Genomic DNA, 12,134 nt, shown 5'->3' with positions numbered 1-12,134 from the left:
GGAGTGTGGACGGTGCGGACTGACGGTCCGTATGGTCCGCACTTCAAAGTCTGACAAAATCAACGAGAAAAAAAAAAACATACATTAGATAGATACCAAATAGAAAAAAATAAAAATGTAATTGTCAACTAGTTTTAAGACCTATCTTTATGTATATTATTATCACAATAAAATCAACATTTATTTACAATTTACAATTTACTTATGAAATAAACAAGATCTTGTTTAGACTGCGGGAGTAAAGACACTTTTCAGTCCTATCCCAGCAGGATAAACAAGGTATATTCTATTCAATAGATAGCGCAATAGTCCTAAGCTAAAATGGACGCGGTACACAAGGGATCAGGAAGAGACCGCCCCAACATAATAATAATTATATTAAATTAACCCTTTTTCTTCCTTCAGGACTTTTGGCCAAAGCGAAGGACAAGGTCAAGGACAGAGTAGTCCTGGACAGCGAATACCTGGACCAAATGTGGGACAAGACAGACTCAAAACTAGAACGGTTCGACATTCCCCCCTACCAGTGTCTGAGGTGTAATCAGACATTCTGGGTGTCTGAGGAGCTGAATACGCATCATAAGGACCATGTGAAGAAAGAGAAATGTGAGTATAAGCCAGCCTGCCATTTTGCTATTTTATTGGCAAATTGATCGCAAATTGGCATCTCCACTAATTTATCGTTTCCAAAATATGTTGCACATTGCATACACAAAAACAAATACCAGGCGCTCATAAAAATTATCTCTTGTTTTTTGCTATTTTATTGGCAAATTGATCGCAAATTGGCATCTCCACTAATTTATTGTTTCCAAAATATGTTGCACATTGCATACACAAAAACAAATACCAGGCGCTCATAAAAATTATCTCTTGTTTTGGCATCTCCACCAACAATTTATCTTGGAAGGTACAGCGTCTTTTTCGTTAGGTCCTTGTTCGTTAGGTTGTGGGTTGCATTCCCGCCCGCGAGGAACTTTGAGTTAAACATACCTTTAAGGTGAATGTTCAACCTTTTACCGTCGTATGTATGAAATCCAAAGATAAACTTAAGTTTAACTTAAGACGAACAATGTTGCCAATTTCATGTCATTTCTTGAGATAACTGGCTAGATTTCATGAAATTTGGCAAGATTTTCATTTCAAGTTAAACTTAAGTTTATCTTTAGATTTCATACATACGACGGTCAAAGTTACTTTTTCGGAATTTTGACCTCAGATTTGGATTGTTCACAATTTTTTACGTAGAAATTGACCTTTTATTCATAATTTTTACCCAAATGCAGTAATTCTGATCTCAAATCTTTTATTCTGTTTCCAGATCTTGAAGACTACATGAAGAACAACGGGTCCTACACGAAACGCAAGAAGACAGTGCCACCCAACAAGTCCTATCTGTTCTATTACTATTCGGACGCTGAAAATATGATTTCAGGTTTCTAAATTCATCTCTTCAAAAATTAAGGTGGTGGGGGGGGGACTTTTATGAACACCCTGTATACGTATATACATATTATGTAGGTATACGTGTAGTTACGTACAGACATGTAATACCTACCAGGAAACCCTAATTTTTAAACGGCTAAATTAAGAAAGCTGAATGTAGGCTCGTAAATCTCGTTTACAAAATTTCAGGTTTCTAAATTCATCTCTTCAAAAATTAAGGTGGTGGGGGGGGGACTTTTATGAACACCCTGTATACGTATATACATATTATGTAGGTATACGTGTAGTTACGTACAGACATGTAATACCTACCAGGAAACCCTAATTTTTAAACGGCTAAATTAAGAAAGCTGAATGTAGGCTCGTAAATCTCGTTTACAAAATTTCAGGTTTCTAAATTCATCTCTTCAAAAATTAAGGTGGTGGGGGGGGGACTTTTATGAACACCCTGTATACGTATATACATATTATGTAGGTATACGTGTAGTTACGTACAGACATGTAATACCTACCAGGAAACCCTAATTTTTAAACGGCTAAATTAAGAAAGCTGAATGTAGGCTCGTAAATCTCGTTTACAAAATTTCAGGTTTCTAAATTCATCTCTTCAAAAATTAAGGTGGTGGGGGGGGGACTTTTATGAACACCCTGTATACGTATATACATATTATGTAGGTATACGTGTAGTTACGTACAGACATGTAATACCTACCAGGAAACCCTAATTTTTAAACGGCTAAATTAAGAAAGCTGAATGTAGGCTCGTAAATCTCGTTTACAAAATTTCAGGTTTCTAAATTCATCTCTTCAAAAATTAAGGTGGTGGGGGGGGGACTTTTATGAACACCCTGTATACGTATATACATATTATGTAGGTATACGTGTAGTTACGTACAGACATGTAATACCTACCAGGAAACCCTAATTTTTAAACGGCTAAATTAAGAAAGCTGAATGTAGGCTCGTAAATCTCGTTTACAAAATTTCAGGTTTCTAAATTCATCTCTTCAAAAATTAAGGTGGTGGGGGGGGGACTTTTATGAACACCCTGTATACGTATATACATATTATGTAGGTATACGTGTAGTTACGTACAGACATGTAATACCTACCAGGAAACCCTAATTTTTAAACGGCTAAATTAAGAAAGCTGAATGTAGGCTCGTAAATCTCGTTTACAAAATTTCAGGTTTCTAAATTCATCTCTTCAAAAATTAAGGTGGTGGGGGGGGGACTTTTATGAACACCCTGTATACGTATATACATATTATGTAGGTATACGTGTAGTTACGTACAGACATGTAATACCTACCAGGAAACCCTAATTTTTAAACGGCTAAATTAAGAAAGCTGAATGTAGGCTCGTAAATCTCGTTTACAAAATTTCAGGTTTCTAAATTCATCTCTTCAAAAATTAAGGTGGTGGGGGGGGGACTTTTATGAACACCCTGTATACGTATATACATATTATGTAGGTATACGTGTAGTTACGTACAGACATGTAATACCTACCAGGAAACCCTAATTTTTAAACGGCTAAATTAAGAAAGCTGAATGTAGGCTCGTAAATCTCGTTTACAAAATTTCAGGTTTCTAAATTCATCTCTTCAAAAATTAAGGTGGTGGGGGGGGGACTTTTATGAACACCCTGTATACGTATATACATATTATGTAGGTATACGTGTAGTTACGTACAGACATGTAATACCTACCAGGAAACCCTAATTTTTAAACGGCTAAATTAAGAAAGCTGAATGTAGGCTCGTAAATCTCGTTTACAAAATTTCAGGTTTCTAAATTCATCTCTTCAAAAATTAAGGTGGTGGGGGGGGGACTTTTATGAACACCCTGTATACGTATATACATATTATGTAGGTATACGTGTAGTTACGTACAGACATGTAATACCTACCAGGAAACCCTAATTTTTAAACGGCTAAATTAAGAAAGCTGAATGTAGGCTCGTAAATCTCGTTTACAAAATTTCAGGTTTCTAAATTCATCTCTTCAAAAATTAAGGTGGTGGGGGGGGGACTTTTATGAACACCCTGTATACGTATATACATATTATGTAGGTATACGTGTAGTTACGTACAGACATGTAATACCTACCAGGAAACCCTAATTTTTAAACGGCTAAATTAAGAAAGCTGAATGTAGGCTCGTAAATCTCGTTTACAAAATTTCAGGTTTCTAAATTCATCTCTTCAAAAATTAAGGTGGTGGGGGGGGGACTTTTATGAACACCCTGTATACGTATATACATATTATGTAGGTATACGTGTAGTTACGTACAGACATGTAATACCTACCAGGAAACCCTAATTTTTAAACGGCTAAATTAAGAAAGCTGAATGTAGGCTCGTAAATCTCGTTTACAAAATTTCAGGTTTCTAAATTCATCTCTTCAAAAATTAAGGTGGTGGGGGGGGGACTTTTATGAACACCCTGTATACGTATATACATATTATGTAGGTATACGTGTAGTTACGTACAGACATGTAATACCTACCAGGAAACCCTAATTTTTAAACGGCTAAATTAAGAAAGCTGAATGTAGGCTCGTAAATCTCGTTTACAAAATTTCAGGTTTCTAAATTCATCTCTTCAAAAATTAAGGTGGTGGGGGGGGGACTTTTATGAACACCCTGTATACGTATATACATATTATGTAGGTATACGTGTAGTTACGTACAGACATGTAATACCTACCAGGAAACCCTAATTTTTAAACGGCTAAATTAAGAAAGCTGAATGTAGGCTCGTAAATCTCGTTTACAAAATTTCAGGTTTCTAAATTCATCTCTTCAAAAATTAAGGTGGTGGGGGGGGGACTTTTATGAACACCCTGTATACGTATATACATATTATGTAGGTATACGTGTAGTTACGTACAGACATGTAATACCTACCAGGAAACCCTAATTTTTAAACGGCTAAATTAAGAAAGCTGAATGTAGGCTCGTAAATCTCGTTTACAAAATTTCAGGTTTCTAAATTCATCTCTTCAAAAATTAAGGTGGTGGGGGGGGGACTTTTATGAACACCCTGTATACGTATATACATATTATGTAGGTATACGTGTAGTTACGTACAGACATGTAATACCTACCAGGAAACCCTAATTTTTAAACGGCTAAATTAAGAAAGCTGAATGTAGGCTCGTAAATCTCGTTTACAAAATTTCAGGTTTCTAAATTCATCTCTTCAAAAATTAAGGTGGTGGGGGGGGGACTTTTATGAACACCCTGTATACGTATATACATATTATGTAGGTATACGTGTAGTTACGTACAGACATGTAATACCTACCAGGAAACCCTAATTTTTAAACGGCTAAATTAAGAAAGCTGAATGTAGGCTCGTAAATCTCGTTTACAAAATTTCAGGTTTCTAAATTCATCTCTTCAAAAATTAAGGTGGTGGGGGGGGGACTTTTATGAACACCCTGTATACGTATATACATATTATGTAGGTATACGTGTAGTTACGTACAGACATGTAATACCTACCAGGAAACCCTAATTTTTAAACGGCTAAATTAAGAAAGCTGAATGTAGGCTCGTAAATCTCGTTTACAAAATTTCAGGTTTCTAAATTCATCTCTTCAAAAATTAAGGTGGTGGGGGGGGGACTTTTATGAACACCCTGTATACGTATATACATATTATGTAGGTATACGTGTAGTTACGTACAGACATGTAATACCTACCAGGAAACCCTAATTTTTAAACGGCTAAATTAAGAAAGCTGAATGTAGGCTCGTAAATCTCGTTTACAAAATTTCAGGTTTCTAAATTCATCTCTTCAAAAATTAAGGTGGTGGGGGGGGGACTTTTATGAACACCCTGTATACGTATATACATATTATGTAGGTATACGTGTAGTTACGTACAGACATGTAATACCTACCAGGAAACCCTAATTTTTAAACGGCTAAATTAAGAAAGCTGAATGTAGGCTCGTAAATCTCGTTTACAAAATTTCAGGTTTCTAAATTCATCTCTTCAAAAATTAAGGTGGTGGGGGGGGGACTTTTATGAACACCCTGTATACGTATATACATATTATGTAGGTATACGTGTAGTTACGTACAGACATGTAATACCTACCAGGAAACCCTAATTTTTAAACGGCTAAATTAAGAAAGCTGAATGTAGGCTCGTAAATCTCGTTTACAAAATTTCAGGTTTCTAAATTCATCTCTTCAAAAATTAAGGTGGTGGGGGGGGGACTTTTATGAACACCCTGTATACGTATATACATATTATGTAGGTATACGTGTAGTTACGTACAGACATGTAATACCTACCAGGAAACCCTAATTTTTAAACGGCTAAATTAAGAAAGCTGAATGTAGGCTCGTAAATCTCGTTTACAAAATTTCAGGTTTCTAAATTCATCTCTTCAAAAATTAAGGTGGTGGGGGGGGGACTTTTATGAACACCCTGTATACGTATATACATATTATGTAGGTATACGTGTAGTTACGTACAGACATGTAATACCTACCAGGAAACCCTAATTTTTAAACGGCTAAATTAAGAAAGCTGAATGTAGGCTCGTAAATCTCGTTTACAAAATTTCAGGTTTCTAAATTCATCTCTTCAAAAATTAAGGTGGTGGGGGGGGGACTTTTATGAACACCCTGTATACGTATATACATATTATGTAGGTATACGTGTAGTTACGTACAGACATGTAATACCTACCAGGAAACCCTAATTTTTAAACGGCTAAATTAAGAAAGCTGAATGTAGGCTCGTAAATCTCGTTTACAAAATTTCAGGTTTCTAAATTCATCTCTTCAAAAATTAAGGTGGTGGGGGGGGGACTTTTATGAACACCCTGTATACGTATATACATATTATGTAGGTATACGTGTAGTTACGTACAGACATGTAATACCTACCAGGAAACCCTAATTTTTAAACGGCTAAATTAAGAAAGCTGAATGTAGGCTCGTAAATCTCGTTTACAAAATTTCAGGTTTCTAAATTCATCTCTTCAAAAATTAAGGTGGTGGGGGGGGGACTTTTATGAACACCCTGTATACGTATATACATATTATGTAGGTATACGTGTAGTTACGTACAGACATGTAATACCTACCAGGAAACCCTAATTTTTAAACGGCTAAATTAAGAAAGCTGAATGTAGGCTCGTAAATCTCGTTTACAAAATTTCAGGTTTCTAAATTCATCTCTTCAAAAATTAAGGTGGTGGGGGGGGGACTTTTATGAACACCCTGTATACGTATATACATATTATGTAGGTATACGTGTAGTTACGTACAGACATGTAATACCTACCAGGAAACCCTAATTTTTAAACGGCTAAATTAAGAAAGCTGAATGTAGGCTCGTAAATCTCGTTTACAAAATTTCAGGTTTCTAAATTCATCTCTTCAAAAATTAAGGTGGTGGGGGGGGGACTTTTATGAACACCCTGTATACGTATATACATATTATGTAGGTATACGTGTAGTTACGTACAGACATGTAATACCTACCAGGAAACCCTAATTTTTAAACGGCTAAATTAAGAAAGCTGAATGTAGGCTCGTAAATCTCGTTTACAAAATTTCAGGTTTCTAAATTCATCTCTTCAAAAATTAAGGTGGTGGGGGGGGGACTTTTATGAACACCCTGTATACGTATATACATATTATGTAGGTATACGTGTAGTTACGTACAGACATGTAATACCTACCAGGAAACCCTAATTTTTAAACGGCTAAATTAAGAAAGCTGAATGTAGGCTCGTAAATCTCGTTTACAAAATTTCAGGTTTCTAAATTCATCTCTTCAAAAATTAAGGTGGTGGGGGGGGGACTTTTATGAACACCCTGTATACGTATATACATATTATGTAGGTATACGTGTAGTTACGTACAGACATGTAATACCTACCAGGAAACCCTAATTTTTAAACGGCTAAATTAAGAAAGCTGAATGTAGGCTCGTAAATCTCGTTTACAAAATTTCAGGTTTCTAAATTCATCTCTTCAAAAATTAAGGTGGTGGGGGGGGGACTTTTATGAACACCCTGTATACGTATATACATATTATGTAGGTATACGTGTAGTTACGTACAGACATGTAATACCTACCAGGAAACCCTAATTTTTAAACGGCTAAATTAAGAAAGCTGAATGTAGGCTCGTAAATCTCGTTTACAAAATTTCAGGTTTCTAAATTCATCTCTTCAAAAATTAAGGTGGTGGGGGGGGGACTTTTATGAACACCCTGTATACGTATATACATATTATGTAGGTATACGTGTAGTTACGTACAGACATGTAATACCTACCAGGAAACCCTAATTTTTAAACGGCTAAATTAAGAAAGCTGAATGTAGGCTCGTAAATCTCGTTTACAAAATTTCAGGTTTCTAAATTCATCTCTTCAAAAATTAAGGTGGTGGGGGGGGGACTTTTATGAACACCCTGTATACGTATATACATATTATGTAGGTATACGTGTAGTTACGTACAGACATGTAATACCTACCAGGAAACCCTAATTTTTAAACGGCTAAATTAAGAAAGCTGAATGTAGGCTCGTAAATCTCGTTTACAAAATTTCAGGTTTCTAAATTCATCTCTTCAAAAATTAAGGTGGTGGGGGGGGGACTTTTATGAACACCCTGTATACGTATATACATATTATGTAGGTATACGTGTAGTTACGTACAGACATGTAATACCTACCAGGAAACCCTAATTTTTAAACGGCTAAATTAAGAAAGCTGAATGTAGGCTCGTAAATCTCGTTTACAAAATTTCAGGTTTCTAAATTCATCTCTTCAAAAATTAAGGTGGTGGGGGGGGGACTTTTATGAACACCCTGTATACGTATATACATATTATGTAGGTATACGTGTAGTTACGTACAGACATGTAATACCTACCAGGAAACCCTAATTTTTAAACGGCTAAATTAAGAAAGCTGAATGTAGGCTCGTAAATCTCGTTTACAAAATTTCAGGTTTCTAAATTCATCTCTTCAAAAATTAAGGTGGTGGGGGGGGGACTTTTATGAACACCCTGTATACGTATATACATATTATGTAGGTATACGTGTAGTTACGTACAGACATGTAATACCTACCAGGAAACCCTAATTTTTAAACGGCTAAATTAAGAAAGCTGAATGTAGGCTCGTAAATCTCGTTTACAAAATTTCAGGTTTCTAAATTCATCTCTTCAAAAATTAAGGTGGTGGGGGGGGGACTTTTATGAACACCCTGTATACGTATATACATATTATGTAGGTATACGTATAGTTACGTACAGACATGTAATACCTACCAGGAAACCCTAATTTTTAAACGGCTAAATTAAGAAAGCTGAATGTAGGCTCGTAAATCTCGTTTACAAAATTTCAGGTTTCTAAATTCATCCCTTCAAAAATTAAGGTAGTGGTCCCCCCGACTTTTATGAACACCCTGTATACGTATATACATATTATGTAGGTATACGTATAGTTACGTACAGACATGTAATACCTACCAGGAAACCCTAATTTTTAAACGGCTAAATTAAGAAAGCTGAATGTAGGCTCGTAAATCTCGTTTACAAAATTTCAGGTTTCTAAATTCATCCGTTCAAAAATTAAGGTAGTGGTCCCCCCGACTTTTATGTACACCCTGTATACGTATATTACATATTATGTAGGTATACGTATAGTTACGTACAGACATGTAATACCTACCAGGAAACCCTAATTTTTAAACGGATAAATTAAGAAAGCTGAATGTAGGCTCGTAAATCTCGTTTACAAAATTTCAGGTTTCTAAATTCATCCCTTCAAAAATTAAGGTGGTGGGGGGGGGCCGGGGGGACTTTTATGAACACCCTGTATACCGTATATATATATTATGTAGGTATACGTATAGTTACGTACAGACATGTAATACCTACCGAGGAAACGTGAGAAATCCTATACGTAATAAGAGAGGGAGAGAGAGAGGGAGAGGGAGAGAGAGAGAGAGAGAGAGAGAGAGAGGGAGAAGAAGGAGAGAGATAAACAGGGTAAGGGGAGAGAGGGGGGAAGAGAGAGAGAGATAAAAACAGATTGAGAATGAGAAGAAGAAAGAGAGAGAGAAAGGGAGGGAGATAAAAATAAAGAGAGAGAGAGAGAGAACAATAAAGAGAGGGAGGGAGAGAGAAGTATCCATAGAGAGAAGAGTGAGTGAGAGAGAGAGAGAGAGAGAGAGAGAGAAGAACACATATAGAGAGAGAGAAAAAGTGAGAGAGAGAAGAATAAAGAGAAGGAGAGAGAAATAATGTGTGTGTGAGAGAGAAAGAGAAAAAGGAAGGAGAAAAAGAAAGAGAGAGAGAGAGGCAGAGAGAGAGAGAGAGAGAGAGAAAGAATGTGAGAGTGTGAGATGAGATAATTTATGTGGGAGCAGTGACGTATGTGCGGAATTCGGGACGTGATTTTCACATTATCCAGAGATATCCCGAGAATATGAGAGAGAGAGAGAGAGGATGAGGAGAGAGAAGAGAGAGAGAGGGAGGGAGAGAGAAGAGAGAGAATATCAGAAACAACGAGAACGAGAGAGAGAGAGAGGAAGAAGAGAGAGAGAGAGTTATTCTTCCTGTTTTAAAATTCAAAGGTCAAATTATACTCATCGAAAATGAAAATGTGATTTTTTTGCTCGAAATTTAAATGAGAGTGTTCTCACCACATATGACACTTTTTTTCGAACAACAAGTGGGAACGTGGTCTTAGCATGAAAAATCAAAAATGTCGAATTTTCGCAACCATGTGCAGACATGAGTTTTCGTCAAATATTTTCTTTCTATAGGTACCTATAACTTAAACAAGAGCTAATATCTATGTATATGCAATTTTATTGTAAAATTTACCCATAAAATAAATAAGACCTTGTTTAGACTGCGGGAGTAACGACACTTTTCAGTCCTATCCCAGCAGGATAAACAAGGTATATGTATATTCTATTCAATAGATAGCGCAATAGTCCTAAACTAAAATGGACGCGGTACACAAGGGATCAGGAAGAGACCGCCCTAACATAATAATAATAATAATTATATTAAATTAACCCTTTTTCTTCCTTCAGGACTTTTGGCCAAAGCGAAGGACAAGGTCAAGGACAGAGTAGTCCTGGACAGCGAATACCTGGACCAAATGTGGGACAAGACAGACTCAAAACTAGAACGGTTCGACATTCCCCCCTACCAGTGTCTGAGGTGTAATCAGACATTCTGGGTGTCTGAGGAGCTGAATACGCATCATAAGGACCATGTGAAGAAAGAGAAATGTGAGTATAAGCCAGCCTGCCATTTTGCTATTTTATTGGCAAATTGATCGCAAATTGGCATCTCCACTAATTTATTGTTTCCAAAATATGTTGCACATTGCATACACAAAAATAAATACCAGGCGCTCATAAAAATTATCTCTTGTTTTGGCATCTCCACCAACAATTTATCTTGGAAGGTACAGCGTCTTTTTCGTTAGGTCCTTGTTCGTTAGGTTGTGGGTTGCATTCCCGCCCGCGAGGAACTTTGAGTTAAACATACCTATAAGGTGAATGTTCAACCTTTTAAAGTTATTTTTTTTCGGAATTTTGACCTCAGATTTGGATTCTTCACAATTTTTTACGTAGAAATTGACCTTTTATTCATAATTTTTACCCAAATGCAATAATTCTGATCTCAAATCCTTTATTCTGTTTCCAGATCTTGAAGACTACATGAAGAACAACGGATCCTACACGAAACGCAAGAAGACAGTGCCACCCAACAAGTCCTATCTGTTCTATTACTATTCGGACGCTGAAAATATGAAATCCGAACAGATGTTCCAGCCAGACTATGAAGAAAAGGAGTGGAGAAATGTCTAAATAGTCTAAATACAGAAGAAGACCATAAAGTAGTGGCAAAAACGGCTGAAGGAAAACTGAAAATGGCTCAACTCAAGCTAGAAACAGCTAAATTGATGCTAAAATCTTAAATGATGCTAAAATCAGCAAAAGTAGTGATAAACACAGCAAACATCGCAGATCTCAGCAACAAAGTGAGCGTAGTCCAAATTCAGAAAAAAAAAAACGATAAAAGGAAGTGGCGAACTCCTTTCAGATCAATTATACAACTATGACTAAACTAATTGTATGAATCATAAAGAAATTTTACTTTTGTTGTGGTACATTACTAGCAAGCTGGCAGTTCCTCAAAGGGTTCTCTCTGCTTTTAAAGACCAAGCACAAGTCCTCACGATGGTTGACTGCGCCAGCCAATTTAACATGGCTAGAGCTAGAGACCATCACCCCGGTGTATAGCAGATACAAAAAGACACCTTTTCTTTATTCTGCTATTAGCTTTCGCCGAAAGCTAAAGCCGCTACAACAACAACAACAACAACAACAACAACAACAACCAGCCTCAGGGCTCAGGCTAATCCGCGCTAGTAAAAGTAGCGCCAATACGCTTCCTTAGTTTGCGGGTAGTATGAGTATCATAGTGGATTTCCAATGACTTAATCAGAGATTTCACTAATGGAAGAATTTTTAATGATCCAAACAGTAATTTTAATTTTTAAACACTCCTCCTTTTCGGATCTCTAAAAACTCCACCATCGGACAGATCAGAATTTACTTACGGACATTTCAGCGGCCGGATGGTCTATGATATGCAGCTCTGCCTCGTGTCCATCGAC

General features: G+C 36.5%; 1 protein-coding gene across 1 annotated transcript; it reads left to right on the top strand.

The window, feature by feature from the left end:
• Positions 1 to 405: 405 nt before the first annotated feature.
• On the top strand, positions 406 to 11,421 carry LOC103522401 (the record flags this gene model as incomplete). Its single annotated transcript, XM_008487505.2, has 3 exons — positions 406 to 606; positions 1,322 to 1,423; positions 11,261 to 11,421. Coding segments are annotated over 3 exons (365 nt in total), but the record flags the coding sequence as incomplete, so codon positions are not given.
• Positions 11,422 to 12,134: the final 713 nt, after the last annotated feature.

This window comes from Diaphorina citri, unplaced genomic scaffold (assembly GCF_000475195.1).
Source record: "Diaphorina citri unplaced genomic scaffold, Diaci psyllid genome assembly version 1.1 scaffold8296, whole genome shotgun sequence".
Classification (NCBI taxonomy): domain Eukaryota; kingdom Metazoa; phylum Arthropoda; class Insecta; order Hemiptera; family Psyllidae; genus Diaphorina; species Diaphorina citri.
The sequence above is the reverse complement of the archived record's forward strand: the minus strand, read 5'-3'. Positions and strand labels throughout refer to the sequence as shown.